Here is a 21710-nt window from a genome sequence, read left to right as displayed (position 1 = left end):
TTTACATAGCCTCAAAGTACCTGGCGCCCCTCAGATGATGGGAGACCACAGTGGGGTCCCTCCCTGACCATTGCGTTGGCCACACACACCACCCCCCCACCAGGGTTGTCCCAAGCCTGGGCTAGAAAGGCCCGCCCTCTCCCTTTATTAGCTGATGAATCACAGATTTGATTCCACTTCTGCGGATGTATCCAGAGCAGGGTCTGCACCAGGTCCTTCTTACCCAAGTGCACCGCAGCCAAAAGAAGAAAGCACCCGGAACCCCTCCCTGGCCACCTGCGTAGGTGGGTGGTCCAAAGGTTTTCCGACTTGAAAGCCTCCTGGTTTTGTAAGGACCCTGCGTTTTCACTTTGCACCGGGTCGTGGCTAGTGCCCGGGCCCGGGGGCACCCCCTGCCATCAGGGCAAGGGCCCAGCTGCTCAGTTTCCCTGTTGGAACGGGGATGCGGAGAGGACAGTCCCGGCAGGTGCGCGTTGGAGCCCGCAGGTGGCGAGCTGGCAGGCGCGGAAAGCCGGCGAGCGGCACCTGCCGGCGGAGGAAGGCATGACATCCAGGTGCGCCGGCAGCGTCGGTGGGCCCCCTCCCCGTCCCCACCTCCCAAATCCCACTCCTTTCCTCTGCCTCCATCATGTTCTGCCTACTCTAGAGCGGTCCCCTCCATCCATGTTCCGGGTTCCGCCCTCATCCCCCCAGTCTCGCCTCCGCGCAACAGCCACCAGAGGGCGCGCCTGAGCAGTGAGTCAGGCCCCTCCCCTCCTCCGCTCGCAGCCCTCCAGGGTCCCACCTCCCTCGGGGTAAGAGCCCGGGTCCTCCCTTTGCCCACGAGCCCCTGCACGACCTGCCCGTGCCCTCCCTGCCTTCCCTGCCTCCTTCTCTTTCCCTCCTTACTCTGCTGCAAGCAGGCCTCCTCGCTGTTCTTCCAGCAGCCAGGCACAGCCCTGTCCCAGGGCCTTTGCACTGGCTGTGCTCTTTGCCTGGAAAGTCTTCCACAGGGACTTCCCAGGTAGCTCAGCTGGTAAAGAATCCGCCTGCAATGCAGGAGACCCCGGTTCGATTCCTGGGTCAGGAAGTTCCCCTGGAAAAGGGATAGGCTACCCACTCCAGTATTCTGGGGCTTCCCTGGTAGCTCAGACGGGGAAGAATCCACCTGCAATGTGGGAGACCTGGGTTCAATCCCTGCGTTGGGAAGGTCCCCTGGAGAAGGACATGGCACCCCACTCCAGTACTCTTGCCTGGAGAATTCCCATGGACAGAGGAGACTGGCGGGTTAGACTCGCAGAGTTGGACACACTGTGCAAATAAGCACAAGCACAGAGCCCTTCACATCTTCCAGCATATTATTCATGTGCCACCTTCTCAGAAAGGCCTTTCCTGAACAGCCTGTCTGAAGTGGCCACTTTGCTCCCCATGCCTCTTTTACCGGCTTTGTTCAGATTGAGTCGTGGTGATAAATGCTGTTCTCCTCCCTGTATTTGCAGTGCCTAGGACAGTGCCTGGCACACACAGGTCTTCAAGGCATTTCCATTCCCCTGATGACTCAGTAAATAAAACTGGAGGAAGATGTGAAGTGGGAATCGGGTGAACGGCTGGTGGGAACATGAAAATAAGGTAGCTGCTGTGGAAACAGTCTGGTGGTTCCTCAAATGGTTGACTATATAGCATCACGGTGTGACCCAGCAGTTCCACTTCTCTTTACACCCAGTAAAATGGAAAGCCGTCTCGAAGAGGTACCTGCACACCGGTGTTCGCAGAGGCATGATTCATGGCAGTCAGAAGGCGGAAGTATGCCTAGTGTCCACTGACAGACAGATGATGGATAAACACGGTGTGGTCCATCCACACCATTGGAATGATTCAGCCTTAAAAAGGAAGGAGGTTCTGACACCTACTACACCATGGATGAACCTGGAGGACATGATGTGCAGTGAGAGAAGCTACACGCAGAAGGACAAACTCTGAGTCCACTCACAGGAGATCCCTATAGAGACTCCATCGAAAATACGGTGGTGGGGGCCGGGGTCTGGTGAAGAGGTGGGGAGTTATTGCTTAACAGGGACAGAGTTTCTGTTTGAAGTGATGAAAAGGTTTTGGAGACCGTTAGTGCTGTTGGTAGCACAACATTGTGAATTAATGTCACTGAATTGTACACTTAAAAATGGTGAAGAGGGGCTTTCCAGGCAGCTTGGTAGTAAAGAATCTGCCTGCCAATACAGGAGATGCAGGTTCAATCCCTGGGTGGGGAAGACCCCCTACAGGAGGAAATGGCAACCCACTCCAGTATTCTTGCCTGGAAAATCCCATGGACAGAGGAGCCTGGAGGGCTCCAGTCCATGGGGTTGCAGAGTTGAACACACTAGGCATGCATGCACGACCTGATCTCATAACAAAACCTATTGCTAATAACCCACTGGAACACAAATAAAATCTGATTTAAAAAATTGTAAAGATGGTAAGTTGTATTTACCACAATATGTGTATTTACCACAATATATGTATTTTTTTAATTTTTAAAGCAAAAAAGACTGAGAGATGGGAAGGTTACTGGTCCAACATCTTGGTTTACACAACTGGGTTAGGGGAGGGGCACATATTTCCAAGAGCATCCATGACAGTGAATGGCCAGCTGGGCCCAGGGAAGGAGACACACCCCAGGCAGCCGGACTGTGGTTCCCCTGAGCTGAGACCCCAACCTGAAGGTGACAAGACCCCTCCCAGCCGCATGGGAATCCGATGACACTCTGGGGGCCTCAGGGCTCCTCTGCTGTCCGCCCCTCCCCCGCCCCGCAGCCAGCAACAGGAAATAAGCTAGAAGGGGGCCACGTGTTTAGGAACAAAATTTATTCCAATTTAAAACAGAATTCATTTCAGGAGAAAGGTATGAAAAGTCAATTTCCACCAGCTCTCTCTGGATTAAGGGGTCAGGGCCCCAGTGCAGACGCACTGCCTGGACATGGGCGGCTCCAGCAGCCCCGGGAGGCCGGCACTGAGCTGACCACCCGCCCCTCAGCCCGCACGGAAGATACATGCACTTCAAATGACAAAAGGCTTAAAAACAGCATCTTTATATAATATTCTTTTTTAAATAGATTAAGGTTTAAATTGTCTGAAATCAGGATTGTTTAATATACAAGCAGGCGAGGTCGCCCCCGCCGGCCGCAGGGCTCCTCACGCCGCTAGGGCGTTGGCACTCGGAGGGCAGTTCTGCTGGGTGACGTGACATGGTGTGGGTGGGGGCTGGCACTCAGGGATGCGCCGCAGAGGTGAAGTTCACACTGGGGGCGAGAAGGGCCTGAAACCTGCCACCCCATTCTCCCGGCGTGAAGGTAGGGCCAAGTTGGCAGGGTCCCCGCGGGCCGGACGCGGGTTTGGCACTGCGGGGCCGGGCCTGCCCTGGGATATTGGCACGCTGACCTCTCGGGAAGTTAATCCTCTGGGTGCACCCCGCCTCCCCGAGAGCCCCATCCAGTTCCCTGTGTGATGTGGGACCGCAGGAGCCCACCGCCAGCGGCACCACCTGTCCCCCCGGTACACATCAGGGTTGGGTACGAACCCCACACGTGGACACATGGCACAAAAGAGGGCCTTTCCGGTGAAGACACCAGGGGATAACAGGCCAGGAAGTGTGCCCCCACCCCACCCCGGCCCCACCTACCAAGAGTGCAGGGGTAGGGTGGGCTGGGCTGCAGCGGCGGGGGCAGGGGCGGAGCCGGGACCCGGCTGGGCGGAGCTGGTCTGCCTTCTCCCATCATCCCCCTGCAGGGATCCAAGGCCCCCCAGTGCTCGTGCTTAGGGCCCAGGTGCGCTGGGCAGGTGCGTGGGCCACTTTCCGCACCTTGGTGCAAGAAGCCAAACACAAAACCAACCACTGCAGCCCTTCGTCCATACCTTCCCCCAGAAACCGACCCTCAGGCCCTCTGGGAGGTGCCTCTGTGCTGGCCATGGCCGTGGCTGTGACCAGGCCGAGGGCCCACCTCCGGCTGCCACGAACCCGAGGTCTTGGTTCTGGGCAACGTGCAGGGCAGTGGGCATCACCCTGACGGCCATGGACCTGCCAGGGCGACCCTCCCTCTCTCTCTGCCTCCCGGGGACAGACCTGAGAAGATTCTGAAAAAGTCCCCACCGCACCCCCACTGTTTCCGAAATGGCTACAAAATACAACAAAATAAAGAGCGACTCTGGGTCCCTGTGGGCCCCTCGGTGTTGGGGTTGGCGCTGGAGCCCAGGAGCGCTCCCAGGGGGAGCACAGGTGCTGGAAGTCCCCCTCCCCCCCCACCGGGACCAAAGAACCCGATGCACCTGGGCTCCCACCCCTGGGCTCCCACAAAAGGCAGGACTGCCAGAGGCCCTGGGCTGCAGTTTTGTTTCCTCAAAAAAGAAAAAAAAAATGGTTAGGCACTTCCCAGGGCGGGCAGCGGGGGGCGCCACCCACCCCCACTTCTTGGAGTCCGGCGCAGAAACACGGCGACTGTGGTGAGGGTGTCAATAACTTAACACGGGAAGAAAGAGAAGCCCAGCCACTGCGTCTCCGCGGCTCCGAGATCAAGGGGAAACCGGCTATGTCCTGCGACCCGGCGCCGCTGGTGCCGGGTCTCCTCTCTGCCTGTCTGCTGTGGGTTCTCTTTTTTTTTTTTTCTTTTTTTTTTTTTTTAGAAAAAAGCAAGCCACAAGTCAAGGCCAGAAAAAGGCGGCCTCTGCCACTGACAAAGACGAGAAGGTGCACGAGGTGTGTAGGAAGAGAGGTGTACGTCCCCTGATAACTGTGAAATAAAAACCATTTGTTTAAAAATATGAAACCCCGACTCATGGGGCGGCTGGCGACCGGCAGGCGGCTGGCGGGAGTCCCGGTCACACCAGGTTGTACTCCTTCAGGTTGAGCTGCAGGATGGTGTCCTTGACGGCGGCGAAGACGAAACGGATGTTCTCTGTGTCGGTGGCGCAGGTGAAGTGCGAGTAGATGATCTTGTCGCTGTCGGGGTTTAGGTCCACGAACATCTTCAGGATGAACTCCCGGGCGGCCTGCGCATCCCGCTGGGGGCCTGGCAGGGGCGGGGCAGGGCAGGGTGAGCCGGGGTGAGGAAGGCTCTGGGAAGAGGTCCCTGTCCTGCTCCCCCTCACCTAACCCCTCACTCATCTCCACCCAGCCCCTCTCCCCACCTCCCTCACTCCTGCCTCACCTCCGTGGATTCGGCCCACAACACACTCCATGCTGGGGCACGTGTCAATAACGCACCTCCAGCTCCATCCCTGGCCCCCACCCCCCAGAGCCTCCTGGGCTCACCCACCGCCCACCCCAGCCCGGAGCCCACACTTCTGGCCCCACCCAGCCTCCTGCTCCATAGGCAACATCTCGGGGGACATGTCCTGGAACACCTGTGATGCTCCTTCCTTCCCCGCCACCGGCCAAGGTGGGAGTGGTAGAGCCCTGACCACTCACTCCCCAGACCTCCAGGGATCTCCAGGTGGGAGGTGGGGACAGTCCCAGGTCCACCTGCATCCCCAGTGCCCCCCACCTCCCCCCCCCACCTCCCAGTACCCAAGCCTGGGGAGGCAGGGGACACACTGGCAAGCAGTGACCGCAGGGCCACCCCCTCCCACAGACGACACTCCCCTGGGGGACACCAAGGTCTCCCACCCTCCAGGGTCCCAGGAGGCACCCGCGGAGCTTAGCCACGCTGTGCTGCACCCTCCCTGTGCCACAGACCAGGACGCCGAGGCCCAGCGAGGGTGAGGGCTGGCTGGCGGGGCCTCACCGTCGAACTCCGGGAAGTAGTCCACCAGATGAGAGTGGAGGATCTTGTCCTCCAGCAGGTCCTTCTTGTTGAGGAAGAGGATGACAGAAGAGTTCTGGAACCAGGGGTAGGTAACGATGGTCCGGAACAGAGCCTTGCTCTCCTCCATGCGGTTCTGTGGGGAGGGTGGTAGGTTGGCATCAGGCCCCCCAAAAGGGCCTGCGGCCCCTATCCCCAGGCTCAGTGCGGGCCTCACCTCATTGTCCGACTCCACCAGCACTTGGTCGTACTCACTAAGGGCCACAAGGAACATGATGGACGTCACGTTCTCAAAGCAGTGAATCCACTTCCTCCGCTCGGACCTCTGGCCCCCCACATCCACCATCCTGCACAGCGGGGCACACAGGCTCAGTACTGGGTTGCAGAAGACACTGGCCCCCGCAGCAAAGTCTGCCTCCCTTAGGACGGCCCCATCGGCCAGAGCCACGAGGACCCCCTGATGGCATCGGAGCCCAACCCTCAGTCATCTGTCACAGGCAGCAGAGACCATCAAACACTGGAATTCCCAGCCACAGCAAGGGCTGGCCCGCTGCTTCCCTGCAGAGGCTCAGGGACACTGGTGCTGATACCAGCGGGGTGGGGCGAGGGGATGGGGACGTGCTGTGACCGGTGACAGGTCTCTCTTCCTACTTGTGAGTTTCCTAAGTTTTTTATGACGAGGAAACACTACTTTTAACGAGGACAGTGAGAAGGTCAGCGGCCTGAGAAGGTGGGGAAGGGCTGGGGCGCAGCTCCAGTCAAAGGGCACAGCAGGTGCGGGGTACGGGTCAAAATGAGGCGGTGTGAGGGATCCCCAGGATGTGGGGTTTGGGAGGAGGCACGCCACAGGCCCCGTCTGTGTCCTGCGGGCCTCTGCCATCCCAGCCTCTATCAAGAATCTGAAAGAGACCAAAATGCTGAACTCCCACCAGAAAATGTACCCTCAGGGGCTCTGATGGGTGAAAAAGGGTGAGGGGGGCAGGCAGGGGGCCCCCAGGCTCTCTCCCTGTCCCAGGAGCCTTCACCTGAGCAGTAAGGTCCCAGGGGCAAAGTTGGGTCTCCAGCCAGAGGGCACCTCAAGGTTAACCTGACCGAGTCGGCTGGCACTTCCAGGTGCAGGGCAGCATCTGCCAGCAGCATTGTCTCTGGGCCCCCACCTGAGGTGGGCTCGCCCAGCAGAGGGGACCCTGTGAGGCGGTGACAGGGAGGGAGGGCTCGCAGCCAGAGCAGACCCCCACCCGGAGCCTGGGCTCTGATTAGTTGTACAGCCTCATCTGGGAGTGGGGTCCTTGCAGGCATCACCGGTTAGGACACAGTCACCCCAGAGCAGGGCCCTGAACCCAGGGACTGGTGGTGTCACTGTAAGATGGAAATGTGGGCACAGACACGAGGAGGAGCCTCACGATGACGACAGGGAGACAGAGCGATGTGGCTATGAGCCAGGGAATGCCACAAGCAGCCAGCACCAAAAGAGCCAGGAGGGATGGGACAGATGACTCCCATGCCCTCGGGGGTCCCAGCCCTGCTGCCACCTTGACCCCAGACAGCTGGTCTGCAGAGCTGGGAGAGGACGCATTTCTATGGTTTAAGTTGCCCATCTGTGGTCATCTGTTATGGCCGTCCCAGGAGACACACTTGGCTTTGCCGCTTGGCAGCTCTGGACAAGCTATGATCTCATGGAGTGGCAGGGCCTGTCCTCGGGGACAGCCTGAGTCCACTCTGGCCACATGGCCTGCAGGACAGGGTTGCTGAGGGGCCTTCAGGTCACTCCACTAACCAGAGCACCCCTGCTCTGGCCCGGACTCCAGACCCCCCACCCACCTGCAGGCACCCGCATCCTCCTCCGTCTGGAGCCATGCTCTCCAGGCCGCCTCTGTTCAGCCCCTGAACGCCACAAGGCCCTGGCTCCCTGGGAAACCTGGGGACAGCCCCAGATGACAACCCCTCGCTGGTGCCCGCCCAGGGCCCGGGCACCTGAAGATGATGTTCTCCAGGTCGAAGGGGTACTCGATGATGCCCGTGGTGGGCACGCGCACCCGCAACACGTCCTGCTGGGTGGGCAGGTAGCCTGAGGTGGCAATGCGGTCCACATCCGTCAGGTAGCTGCAACAGAGCAGGGGGTGGGCTCAGGCAGGCTTCGAGGGGCCTCCCGCCACCCCTGGGGTCTCCTTTGACTGCCCTGAGCCCCCTGAGTGGCTGGGAGGGGTAGAAGCAGCCCAAATACTTGAGACAGAATGGACAGGGATGAAACGAGGCCGCAGGGAAGGTGTGGGATAGAGCCCCGTCGGCTCCGGGGGCTAGCTATCAGGGCTGGGGATGGAGCAGGAGTTCCAAGAGAGACTGTGGGCTGGAGGGATAGCTTTTCAAAACCAGACCTATTCCTCTGGAACAGTTTTAGCTACACAGAAAAGGGGCAGAAACAACAGTAACCCCTGCAAATGCCTGCCTCCCTGGGTGAATCATCCATGTCCCAGCTGAAGAGCAGTGTGCAGACGGCGCCACCCAACATCTTGTCCACTCCCCTCCCCTGGCCCCAGGCACTGCCCTAGCCCCACTCACTACTTGGTGAGGTCCAAGAGCTGGTACTCACACCCCCGACCCCATCCACACCCCCACATCCTCTTTCCCAGCCTTCAGCATGTCCTGGCCCCACTCACTACTTGGCGGAGTCTGAGAGTTGGTATTCGCGCCTGCGGTCATAGCACTCCTGGATGCCGGGGTCGTTCCACAGGGTCTTGATGGCGCTCACGTACCGGTGCTCGAAGGTCGTCACCTTTTCCACATCCACCTCCCGGATCAGGAGTGCATTGGCCTGCAGGGGGAGGGGTAGGCAGGGGGGACACAGTGCCAGTGACCGACTCAGAACAATCGACTTCCATTTCCCATGAACACAAATCAGAGCAAAGTGACAGGCAGTGACCGTTCCCCAGGGCCAGATCCCCAAAGCAAACGCAGGACAGAAGCGGCTCCCAGGAGCAGGAATGCCACATGCCTCAGTGCCCAGGTGCCCCAAAGGAGGGGACAGTAGGCTCTGAACAGGACGGAGGAACAAACACCGCAGAGCTCCCACGTTCCCGGTCACAGGAGAGGAAACCAAGGCACAGTGAGCTGCTCTGACCTGGGCATATGGCTCTGGAAGCCCTCAGGGTCTCTGAAGGGCTAGGTACTCTGTGTGCAGCTGGGACGGGGCTGGGGGCCAGAGCCACCTACCACAGAGTGAAGGCTGGGTTCATCGAAGCGGCCCAGGAGGGAGCCTCCACACAGAACCCAGAGTACAGGGTTAGAGACCTGCGCCTCAGGAACTGCTGCCCAGAGAGCCGCGCGTGTACACTACACACACACGTACACACTGGTGTGCACACACACACACACACACACAGGGCAGAAGGCTCTCAGAGACCTTCTCCCCTTCAGCCCTGCACTCAGGCTGGTCCAGTCACACTCAGCTGAGCGACTGGGCAGGAGACACAGTGGGGTGGACCCCAGACAGGGAGTGAGGGGGCCCAGTCTGGGCTCTGGAACCCAAACCCTTGCCCTCCCAGCTGTGGTCCCCAGCCTCCAGTTCCCCTACAGCCATGTCCTTCAGCCCCTCCCACTTCTCAGCCTGGGCCTGGAGAAGCAACTCCAGCCCCAGAAAACCTGCGTGACTGTGGATGCACGGAGATCAGGGACCAGAGGTCTGTTCCGACAGCCACACTGTCCCGCCATGGATGACAGGTAAGTGAGCAGGCGTGGCCTGTGCCGAGAAAGCTGCCATTTACAGACAGGCCTCTATCCGCTGATCCCTGTTCCAGACTCCGCTGGACTTCATGACCAAAGATGGACTTGGAGGGGCCTCGAGTGGAAGCAATCTTACAAATCAGAGGGCAAGGCTCCAGCAGGCCCCCATACTTGGCCCCACAGCCAGGCCGGCCAGGCCCCCAACCCATAACTGGGTTTCTAGGGTCCCTGATAACAGTGGGCAACAAGGCAGGAAGATGCCAGTATCTGGTGAACTGGCTGTCTGAAGCCTCAAAGTGAAGGGATTAATGTAAATAAACCCTATGGGACATATGTGGACTCTGGTGCCACTGTCAGCCTGGCTCCTGGGGTTGAATGAGAAGCCCCTGAAAACAGATCGACAAAAGGAAAGCCAAGGGAGGGGGCCAGCAAGAGACCACTGTGATGCACAACTAGGAGAACACCGCTCGGACAGCAGGTGGGCAGCTGCTCCAGAGGGCAGACCAACAGGGACCCTGGACTCCACACACCACTGCTGGGGTCACACCCAGAAGAACGAGGATGCGCACACAGAAACGTGCATACCAATGTCCCAGAGGCATGGCCGCAAGAGCCAGAAAGCAGAGACAACCTCATGTCCCCTGATGGATGATGAATAAACTGTGGTCCGTCCACACCCAGAGCAGGACTCAGCAGCAAAGAGAAGCCCTGACACTTGCTACTATGTGGACGGACCCTGAGAACATGACGCTCAGTGAGAAAAGCAGACACACAACGATACACAGGGTGTGACACCACTGAAGGGAAACGTCCAGAACAGGCCAATCCACAGACACAGAGAGTGGGTTCCTGGTTGTCAGGGGCTGGGGCAGGAGGATGGGAGGGTGACTGCTGCTGGGGACACGGTTTCTTTCTGGTATGGTAAGAATGTTTTGGAATTAGAGATAATGATTGCACAACGCTGTGAATATGTTAAAAATGAGTGAAATGCACACTTTAAGTGGGTGACTTCATATATAAATGTTCTCAATAAAACTGTTACAAAAGAAATTAAGAGGAAGTGCCACTCTCTGGGGTCCCAGTAGGTCTGATTCAGCACGTGGAATCAGGACAGGCTGTGAACTGCTGCAGGACGTGCAGCAGCACCCGGGCCTCACCTTGTTCTGCTCATACTTGTAGAGGATCTTCAGGGTTTCCATGGCACGGATCATGGCCTGCATGGCGGTGAAGATGTTCTGGTACACCAGCTTGGTGAAGCCCCGCTTGTCCTCCTCTGAGTAGCCCGCCCCGTGGATGATGCGCATCTGCTTGATGAACGTGCTCTTCCCGCTCTCACCCGTGCCTGCAAACAGCCCAGTGAGACCCCAGCCCTGTGTTCCCTGTGCCCGCCCATGGGGAGCCCCACCCACGTGGGGGTGAGGGGGGGACATGCCTGGCCCGGCCCGCTGCTGCCCCTAGAATCAGGCGTCCTCCCTTGCACACCCACATCTACACGGGGAGCCAGGGAGCCGAAACTCTTAGGAGGTCAGGACGATGATGTGGCCAGGGACAGGAGGCGAGCGGCAGCTGCATCTGCAGCGACAGGGGTCTGAATTAACTCTGGCCACAGCTGAGGAACCAAAGGCTGGAACAGTGAAGTGCCTCTCCCAGATGCCACCACCTGCTTAACTGCGGTGGCTGCAGGTTCACTCCCAGGCCCCAAGCACCCCTGTACGGCAGCGTCCCACCAATCCCTAGCTGCTCCTCTTCTACGACTTCCAACCAGAACAGCTTTCCTCCGGGGCATGAGTTTGGCATCTGTGCGCCTCAGGGAGGGGCACGCAGAGGCTCTGCCTCCCGAGATCTGGGGATCAGAGTCAGCTGCAGCCCCCTGAGAGGGACCCCGGCCAGCAGCCTCTTTGTCCTCCCCTTCTTCCCCACCCAGTGCAGCACGGTGTGCCGGCGCCAGCCCTGCCCGGCCCCACGGGCACTGGTGCTCCCCAGGCCTCTCCTGCTCCAGCCCCTCACTGCCCTGTCACCTCTAAGCGGCAAACCCATCTCCCCACTTTCATTCACCCCCAAGTATAGCCACAGCAATTTTACATTTCAATGTGCCCAGGAATCTCTGTGATGCCTCCCACGCAGAGCCGGGGCCTGATCGCCCTGTCCAACCCACAGAACCAGACCAAGGACAGCCTGGCACTGCGAGACAGTCACAGAAGGCACTGGGCTCCCTGGTCTCTCTGGGACTCTCTCAGGGGCTAGGGGGCAGCTCCGCAGGGGCACACACAGACAGGAGCCACATGAGGGGCCATGCTGGAAGCCTCTCCTCAGAATCCGCCTATGGTTTTCAGCTACTAAGTTCCAGGGTGATTTTACTGCACAGCAGGAGAACTCTACATCCTAAGGATGCGCCGTCTCAATCCCTACTTGATAACAAATGCAGGTCCCACTCACTCATAGACCGAAGGCCCAGGGCCCCCATTTGGGGACTCAGAATCCCCCAAACTCACCCCAGCCCACCTGCCCAGGCTCATCCTCCTCACCCTGTCTGAGTGGCCTGTGCCCCCCACCCCGACTCGGGGGCCTGGGCTGCATGCTCCCCACACACTGGGGGGCTCACAGCCACCTGTGCCATGGGGCAGGGGGCAAGAGGTCCCCCTGCACTGGGACCTATCACCGTGCCTGCGGGGGTCTCTCTCAGGTATCTGCTGCCCACCTCCTTGCCCAGGGGTGTTCCCGAAGAAGAGACAGGTTCTGAGTGCCCCGCAGTGACCACGTTGTCCTGCAGCAGGAGGCCCTCCACCTGCATCTGAATAACTGACCACAGGAGGTCCCCTGGGGAGAACCGAGTCTCAAGCTGGACAAAGCAGGAGCCTCATGCAGCCACCCCTCCTAGGGTATCCATCAAGGCCCTCGGTCCTACAAACCCAACTCTGGTTCTGTCACCAAGTGGTGACTACCCCATGCCACCCCTCCCCTTCCTCTCTCTGCACAACACCAACCAGGGCCAGTTGCCCACTCCCACAAAGGCCCCCCAGTTCTGGAGCAGGAGGGGATGACCCCATACCTCCCCGAGAGATGTACGAACCCTCACTGCATGGGGTAGGGTGGGGGTGGGCAGGAGGTGGTGGCACACAGGAGTACCATGTCCAGCGCACTCTCCTCTAGACCAGGGCCCTCCCAACACCGCTGCCATCGGGCTCATCGCAGATTCTATGGGCTGTGGAGCAGTCTCCTTGCCCCCACCGTCTTGATGCCCCCACCCTCAGTGAAACAACCACGGATGTTCCCCGACAGGGCCCAAGGTCCTCTGGGGGCAGGATCGCCAGGGAAAGAACCACTGCTTTGATAAAATTCTACTGTAAAAAGATACATGCCCTGCTGGTTGTCTGGAAGGGTTTCTCACTGGACACACCAGATGGTGGCCACTCAAGCCCAAGCCCCTGCAGGCCGCAAGTCAGCCAAGGGGGAGAGGGCGGCCCCTTGTGTTGAGCCCCCTCAACTGCAGGACAGGCAAGTGAGCCACGTGAGTGCGAGGGCGCCAGGAGACCAGAGAGTTGCCTCCGAGGCAGACACAGCCGAGGCAGACACAACCAGCATCTTCAGAACCAGCACCAAAGGGGTGAGCAGCCCCCACAGCACCCCCCAAGGGCAGTGCCAAGCACCAAGGGTCACACACACCAACACACGGCCTGCACCCACAGCCAGGGACCGCGGGCAGGGAGTGACCACTAAGGAGCCCTGAATGCAGGCCAGAGAGTGGCCGAGGACAGTAGGGATGGCCGAGGGCCAGACACAGACACCGCCAGTGGGACGCGCCCCAACTGGGAAACGGGAGATGGGCCCCAAGGAAGCTGGAAACACCATCAACCCTGGAGACACGGGGGTCCTGGACAAGGCACGGGGCCCAAACCCTGCCAGCGCAGAGGAGCCACTGTGAAGAAAGAGCCGTGATCCAGGCTAGGAGCAAAAGGCACGGGTGAGATGGGCTTGACTGGCGATCGTGTCACAAAATGTGCCAAGTCCTACACAGCTCAGGGCGCATCTCAATTAAACCAGGTAGAACACAGCAAAAGGGACACCGCGGGATCACAGTGGGACATGGGATGGTCAGTGACCGCGCCCAGACAGTGTCACTTTGCCAGGAAGAACAGAGAAAGGCAAGGGGGAAGGGGGAGGTGGTGGCCACAGAGGCCAGGCCCCCAAGGATAGCCCCATCAGTTATGGGTTGTGTCAGCTGTGCTCGGGACCAGCCCCTGCGGGAGCCTCCACAGCAAAACAGCAGCGTGACGGGCAGAAGCCCACAGGCCTGAACTTGGCCACAACTGTGCCCGGGATGGGGAGCAAGGAAAGGATCTGGGCGTCCCCTCCAGACGCCCATCTCCTGGGCCAACTCAGCCCACGAGCTGCCAACAGCCAGGCCCCAGTGCATCCGACCCAACATCTATCTGAGCAGAGAAGTCTCTGGGCGCAAGGCCTGATTGGCCTTCACAGCTGGACCCGTCTGCTGTGGCTGATGCCCAGGTGTTCCAGGCAGCTCCAGCTCACCCCAGCTCTTCATCAGTCCCTCCAGAAGATCTGGTCACTTGTGCCCTTCAGATCAAAACCCTTCAATGGCCGCCCGCAGGGGGAAGAGCAAGGCCCCACAAGCAAGAGAATGGAGAACCTGTGCTGGCCTCGTTCCAGCCCCACACCTGCCCAGGGGACGCACAGGGCACCCATGGCCACAACCCTCCCCTCCTGGCCATGCTCAGACCCCAGGCTTGCATCTGTGGGTCCCTGGTCCCCGCCAACAGGACAGGCCCAATGTTGCATGAGGGCTCAACCACCCATCAGGCCCTCCCCCGTCCAAACACTGCCCCAAATCTCTGCACAGAAACCCCAATTCATCTTTTCCAAGAAGCACTCCAGCACCCCCAATATCCCACCAGCTGAAGCCGGCTCCCTGAAGGCGGGGTCTGCCTGCAGCCCCACACCCCACACCCCAGCCCAGGCCTGGCCCACAGAAGGCACCACACAAATTTTCCTTGAATGAACCAAAAGAACTTGGTCCCACCTGCAATCTCAGCTCTGTCACGCCCCTCACCTGCCCCGGGCCCTCTGCATCCCCAGTGGTTACCCTAAGAACAGGTCAGCCCGGGCGAGGGAGGTCCTGGCTGTGGGGCCTGGCAGGGTCAGCCTGACGCAGCAGGCCCAGAGCCTGCAGGACGCCCTCTGGGCGCTCAGTGGCATCACCAGCCGCCCAGTCGAGTGTGCCTGGAGAAGAGGAAGAAGAGCAGCCTGTCCTAAGAGGGAGGGAGAAAGCCACAGTCTGCCTGCCCGGTTGGCCGAGATCTAAGACCTCAGATTAGGAGGAAGTGGGTCTGAGCCTGCAGCTGCCACTCTGATATGGGAAAGCTGGGGGCAGGGCCAGGGCTTGGAGGGCAGAAGGAAGGCGCTGGGCTGACCTCATCCCCGGGGCCTCTGGTGTGCAGCAGGTGGCCCCCATCCAGCAAGAGAACATCAGCGTCAGAAGCTGGGGTTCAGGGCTGTCGCCTGGCCATCTCTAATCTCTGGACATGGGCAGTGAAGCCAGGAAGCCCAGGAGCCCTGGCGAGATCACTGCCAGATATCTGGGCTCCCGAAGACACAGCCAGAAATCCTGTGTCAACAAGTCTAAGATGAAAGAAGGACCCCAACCTCATGCCAGGACAGAGAAAGTGCAGGCTCCTGGTATATGTAGTCGAGGACAGTGCCCACACGTTCCCCTTGTCCCCGCTGGCCTATGCATTCATTCATTCCCTGGGAGGTCTATTACCCCACCTCCCACTGGCCAGGTGAGCAGGCTGCAGCACAGAGAGGTCACGCAGCCTCACTGAGGTCACACAGCTGGTAGCTGTCAGACCTCAACAGGCTCAGAGCTTCCGGCTTCATGTCAGTCCGTCTCCAATGGTCCGTGTGTCAGCCACCCAGGGAAGCAAGAGAATGCAGGAGCACCAGGGGGACACTCGCAGGGCCTTGAAGACACCACGACAGTGGGCTCGAAGCAGACAAGGGCCAGAGGGAGGACATGGGATGGGCCTTGGGACTCATTCCTTTATCTGATCTCCACACAGTGGCTGCTAAGCCGGCAGGGCCTTATCCTGCCCAGGTGGCCCCAGGTGAGGACACCAGACCCCTCCAGGCCAGCCCTACTCGTCCCCACATGCTGGGTCCCAATGCAGCCCTCCCTGAAGTCTGACTCTCAGGAGTCAGGAGACCTGCTGTGAGTCCCCCCACCCCGCCTACCCACTGAGGTTCAGGTGAGACGGGGCGACCCACCTCCCATTGAAACTTCCCCCTCCTCGGCCTCCGTGAGGGCTCTGACCTTCCAGCTCTGGGCTTGATCAAGGTTCATGAGCAAACCTCCATGGTGGGGGCTGGGATCAGAACAGGGCTTGGCTCTGAGGGCCAAGCTCCAGAGACCTCACTGAGGGACAGGGAGGCCTGCACAGCGGCAGCAGGACACTGGCCAGTGCAACACTGTGAATGGAAATGGGTACAGAGGGTGCTTCTCATCTGACATATCACTCCACCTGACCGCCCCCCCCCCCACCACAGCCCTGGAATCAGTGGGACACTGTCCTTTCACAGAAGAGAAACCGAGGCTCAGGAGGCACCGGGGACCAAAACCCCCTCCCAGGGGCACTTGGGCCAAGCATCAGGTAAGGAGGAGACAGCGCCTAGCACTGGCTAAGCACCACTGTGCACCAAGCACCTTGCAGGTATCACAGCCTTAACCCCCAACAGACAGCGCCATGGCAGGAGGGCCTCCACGCCTGCTCATAGGAAGCTCGGGCAGGTAAGAACTGTGGGCTGTCCTGAGTCACCATCTGTCCATGCCCCGGAGCAGAGGGCCACCGGCAGTGGCAATGGGCCTCTGAGCAGGAAGCCTCACATACAGGAGAGATGTGAGGACGCCCAAGCTGGGGCACCCAGGCATCCCCATTCCACCTGCCTGAAGGAACTGTGTTCAATTGAGCAGAGTCACCCAGCAAACGTCTCAGAGGCCTGCAGGGCTCTGTGCTGGCTGAGGGTGGCGGCGCCCAGAGGGGGCACATCGTGAGGAGAACAATGGGGACACCTTGGCAGCGACTGGCCAGATGCCCTGCAGAGGAGAGACCGTGGCCACCTGGAAGACAAGAGGGGCCGGGGCACAGGGGCACAAACTCCTGCAGCTGGCAAGCCTGAGGCCGCGGTCCCAGTGCTGAGTAGCTGGAGTTCCACCAAAAAAATACCCCTGCACGTGGGCACCCTCAAAGCCCATGGAGATGCCCTGGACACCATGGTGTCCCACCACACATACCAGGCCAACAGGCCCATGGCTCCCTGTCCTGATAAGAGAGGAGCCCTGTGGGGACCACAGACTCCACTGCCCTGGGCTCCGCATACCCGTCCAGGCTCAGCCCAGACCAGACCCGCCCACCTAGGGCTGGACTTTGGCCCCAAAGCTGTGGGGCAGAGGAGGGACAAGTGGGCTCCCCTCCCTCCTGCCAGGGGTCCCCACTGCATCCGCTTCCAAACGCCCAGCCCCCAGCTCAGGAGCAGCAGTGACCACGACCTGCAGGATGCAGGGCTCCACCACAAAAATCAGAAAGTGAAACCTCCTGTGGTTAAACATCAGAGCGGAGCACTTCCTCGGGGCTCTCAGCAGCTCAGCCGAGGCTCCTGGAGGCTGGGACGCGTCTGTGTACAGGATTCGGGGCCCAGGGACAAGCCTGGAGACAGCTTGGGGGCCCTGGGAAGGGAGAGTCCCGCCCTCCCACGCAGCACACAGGGCGCAGAGAGGTGTCCTGAAAATGGGTCCAGGCTCCCGCACCTCCAGGGACGGCACCTACCTAGCTCTAAAGCCCCTAAGACACACTCTGGGGTGGGTTGTGAGGGGTGGCCGCAAGGGGTGGCCCAGAGGTCCCAGAGGCGTCCAGCTCTCGGGGCCCATGGAGGACACACAAAGCCACCACCGATAGCCACGACCACGTTCCACTCGTGCCTCAAAGCGGGGGCAGGCACACCCTTCCCGCTGGGGCCACCACACCCCAGGCCGGATTCCGGGCCTTTCCACCGCCGCGGGCCGGACAGGAAGCCTGTGGAACTGACCGCCCTGCTTTATTTAGAAATCCCCGAGCTGCTCTGTTGCTCAGCTCCCAAAGCGGCGCTTCCCGCGGCAGGCCTCAGCTCTCTAGGGAAACCTACTCTGAGGAGCAGAAACCTGCCCTAAGGGGTCTCCTCCACGGGTCTCCGCACTTGCCCCAAGAGGGATCCCAGGAAGTGAAAGCCGGCCAGCCTGCCCAGGACCTCCACCAGAAGCTTCTACCTGGGCTTGGGGTCTCTCTTGCAAAGCAGGAGAGCGACGCTGAGCCATGGGGACCTCGGTCTACCCTCTGCAGTGCCCCACTCCAGCTGGGGGTCGCCTGTTCCCACCACAGACAACTCTCCACAAGGACACGGCCAGGAGTAACGAGACCAACCAAACCGAATCATCACCCACATTCGCAGACATACTGAGTGTTGAGTGCAAGCACATATGTGGCTTTGGACCATACAAACAAGAACAGTCACTTTTTAAGCATCCAGACACATGACAAAACAATCTACACCGATCACCACCGGCTCTGTCACACATACTGTACTCTGTGTACTGACACAGCGCAGAGCTGATTCCAATAACACAAATGGGGGTGACCCTGCTCTCAGGGGCCACGGGGCCATGTCCAGGGACGTCTGTGGTTGTCGGGACCCGGGGTGTGCCTGATGTCGAGTGGGCAGGGCTGCTGTTCAGCATCACCACCCCCTACCCCACCCCTCAAAGCACGTTCTCTGGACTTCTGCCCCGCATTTACAGCCGCCCTCCTGGGGTCATTAACCTTCACCTTGGACCTGCAGGTGCTCATCTTATCTGCCCCCGTGCCCAGGACTTAACAGCTTCCTAGGCGGGTGCAGACGCCCTGCCCTGACCCTGGACACACTCTGATCCACTGCAAGGCTCCTTGGCCCAGGCGAAGGTGCAGGAGTATAGGCTGCCAACCAACATCCTGGAACCCCAGGTCAGTTCAGAGCCTGGGTGCGCACAGGGCAGGCGGAAGCTCACACAGCCCCCAAGTAAGGCCCTCGGCCTGGTAACATTAACGTGCTGTAACTTCCAAACACACCTCTGAAAAAAGTCTAGCTCTACTGGCAAAAGCCAGCCTGCACCACGCTGTCCTCACAGGTGCCACTTCTTACCTTTGATTGCAGAGGTAAGCCTCCAACAGCCCTCATTTGGGGTGACAACACTGTGCCAACTACCAGGCCGACCAGCTCCCTGCAACAGGTGTGCCGTGGGGAGACGGAGACTGGGAGAGGGGTCTCCCTCAGGATGGGGAGGAGGACCTAGGCTCCCACTAGGACTAAGGAGAGGGGTCAAGGAGTCGGCCAGTTCTGAAAAGCTGCCCAGGTTCCTTCAGGGGCTCCACCCACCCCGACCCCAAGCAAAGAGGAAAGGCTGTCTTCTCCCCCACGGGCTATACTCCACTGGGAAAGGAAGGGACACAGGCCTTCCCAGCAGAGGGAAGGGAGGTGGGGGCCCACCTGAGGGAAAGCGGGGCAGAGGGTTGGGGGGATGGTGGTGTGTGTGTGTGGAGGAAGACAGGCCCTGTGTGCAGGGAACAGGGCTCCACCTGGTGGGAAGAGTTGAGAAGGGATCCCAGGAAGCAAGGGTGCGTCTGATGGATTACGGCCCAAAGGTCTGGTCCCAAACAGATGCTAGGGTCAGCAAGGGGGCAGACCTGGCGGGGTAGGGACAGGGGCCAGCCCAGTGCAGGGAGGGGGCTGGTCTCATGAGAAGGGGCAGAGGGCAGACCCTCGACGGTTCTGGGGGCCGGACCTGGAAGCAGAAGCTGTCCCTGCAGAGATCAGGGGGGGACAGCCAAGACAAAACTGATCCCAAAGGGCCCAAGGGACCCCAGCTGGGTAGTTGAGGCAGGGGCTGGCCCTGCAGTGACTGGGGACCTGCCATGGGTAGCACTGGCACAGGCACACCCTGAGGGTCCAGGGCATTTATGTAGACAGGAGAGGCAGAGGCAGGCCCCTCGGACGTCAGGGGCTCAACTAGACAGCACGTGTGGAAGGGATGGGGTGGCCCAGAGACGGGCAGCACAGGTAAGTAGGGTCTGACCCCAGACTTGGGCCCTGCACAGGTGGGTAGGCACTGACGCCAGGCCCGGACCAGCAGCAGAAAGTACAGGTGGGTAGGCGTTGACCCCAGACCCGGGATCGCAGCGGACAGCACAGGAGGCCAGGCGCTGACCCCAGACCCGGGCCCGCAGCAGAAAGCACAGGTGGGTAGGCGCTGACCCCAGACCTGGGCCCGCAGCGGACAGCACAGGTAGGTAGGGGCTGACCCCAGACCCGGGCCCTGCAGCGGACAGCACAGGTGGGTAGGCGCTGACCCCGCGGGGGTCGACCCCGCCCTAGACAGCAAGCAGGGCCGCCGCGCCCGCCCGCCCGCCAACACGCGCATCGCCGGCCGGGACCCCGCAGGCCCCGGCCCCACTCACCGAGCAGCAGCAGCTTGAGCTCGCGCCGGGCGTCGCGCTTGTCCCGCCGCAGCTGCTTCTCGATCTCGGCGTTGATCCGCTTGGACTCCTTCACCTCATCGCTCAGGCAACACGCCATCATGGACTCCAGAGTCATCGTCCCGGCCCCGGCCGCTCGCCGGCCGCCCCCGCCGCCGCCCCCCGGCCGGCCCGGCCCTGGTCCCGAGCCGCCCCGGCCGCGCCCGCCCGGCCCTCGGCGCTCGGCCCCCGGGCCGGCGGTCCGCCTCGGCCGCCTCCGAGCGCCGGTCCCCTTCGGCCGCTGGTCCCGCCCGGGCTCCCTCCACCCGCGCCGCCACCGCCACTGCCGCCGCCGCCGCCGCCAACCGCAGCCGCCGCAACCGAGCGACAGCGCCTCACAACCTAACCCCGGAGCGGACAGCGCCGACGGGCGGCCAGTGCGGCCAATGGGAGTGGGCGGCGGCCCGCGCGCCCGCCGCGGGGGTGGGACTAGCGGTCAGGCGGGGCGGGGCGTCGCGCGGGCGGGGAGGGGCGGGGCGAGGCGGGCGCGCCCGCGGGTTAGGTTGCGCCGACGTGGGAAGGGGGACGCGCAGCCGGGAGCTGGGCGGGGCCGCCCGGGATTCTGGGAATGTGGCGGACTCGGCTGGGTCGACTCGGGTGGCCGGCTCGGCTGTGTTCGGCTCCGCTCGGCCCCGCTCCAACCGGCGCCTGCTTGGTCCCGGAGCAGGGGGCTCCGACCAGTCGCTGCGGTCGCAGGGCTGAGCGACCCAGGCCCGACGTGAGACACTCGGATACCGGCCGTCACGGCCTCCCGGGGCGCCCTGGCGTTGCTTGACCGGAAACAAAACTTCCTCTCATCCGTTCTTGGAACAAGCATTAGTGGAACGCCTCCTATATACCAGGCTTGGGCTTAGCATTAATACAGAGCCTGCTAATATGCCAGGTATGGAGCGAGCATTAATGGAGTACCCGCTGTATACCAAGCATTTACCAGCCATTTATGCAGTACCTACTGTATACCAGGCATGGACCAGCTTTTCATGTAGTGTCTACTGTGTAGCTTGCTGCAGTCCATGGAGTCGTAAAAAGCCAGACACGACTGAAGAGCAACTGTGTAACTAAGGATTCCCAGGCAGAAAACAGTGGGATGCCTACTGTAAGCTAGGCACACACCATGCATTAATGCAACACTTGCTCTATATCAGGAATTAGTGAGTTGCCTGCTGTATTCCAGGCAGGGAGCAAGCATTAATGAAGCACCTACTGTAAACCAAGTACTGCAGGGTTGACTTTTATGGGAGCATTGCCACACCCATTCATTTACGGAGGTTGGCCACTTTCACCCTGCACCAGGGCAGAGTTGAGTTTTTGCCGCGTCACTAAAATACTTACTATCTGTCCCTTCGGAAAAGAGACCTGGGATGGGGCCTAAACACACAGTAGGTGCTCAATCCATGGGTTTTTTTTTAAGCTTATTTATTCTCATTTATTGAACATCGACTATATATCAGGCTAATAGGTAATTAGAAAAAAAGGATATGAATAAATTGAAAAATAAAATAATGAGATTCAAATTAAATATGACATTGCCTTCAGCAACAGGGATCTGGAAATCACCAAAGTGGGAAAGACATAGTTAAAGCATCAGATAGAAAATTTCATTCTTGAAATTGTTAAAAAAAAATTCATA

General features: G+C 60.2%; 1 protein-coding gene across 1 annotated transcript; it reads right to left on the bottom strand.

Annotated features, from left to right (window-relative positions):
- Positions 1–2817: 2817 nt before the first annotated feature.
- Positions 2818–20360, bottom strand: GNA11 (G protein subunit alpha 11). Its single transcript, XM_055430028.2, has 7 exons — positions 20024–20360; positions 10646–10830; positions 8426–8580; positions 7743–7871; positions 5986–6115; positions 5751–5904; positions 2818–5036 (listed from the first exon to the last, which is right to left on the bottom strand). The coding sequence occupies exons 1-7, from the start codon at positions 20157–20159 to the stop codon at positions 4846–4848; spliced, it is 1080 nt and encodes a 359-aa protein (XP_055286003.1). The 5' UTR covers positions 20160–20360; the 3' UTR covers positions 2818–4845.
- Between the last annotated feature and the right edge of the window lie 1350 nt (positions 20361–21710).

Source organism: Moschus berezovskii, chromosome 8, assembly GCF_049115385.1.
Source record: "Moschus berezovskii isolate FMDL1 chromosome 8, NW_MosBer_1.0, whole genome shotgun sequence".
Lineage (NCBI taxonomy): Eukaryota > Metazoa > Chordata > Mammalia > Artiodactyla > Moschidae > Moschus > Moschus berezovskii.
This window is presented reverse-complemented; position numbering and strand designations above follow the sequence as displayed.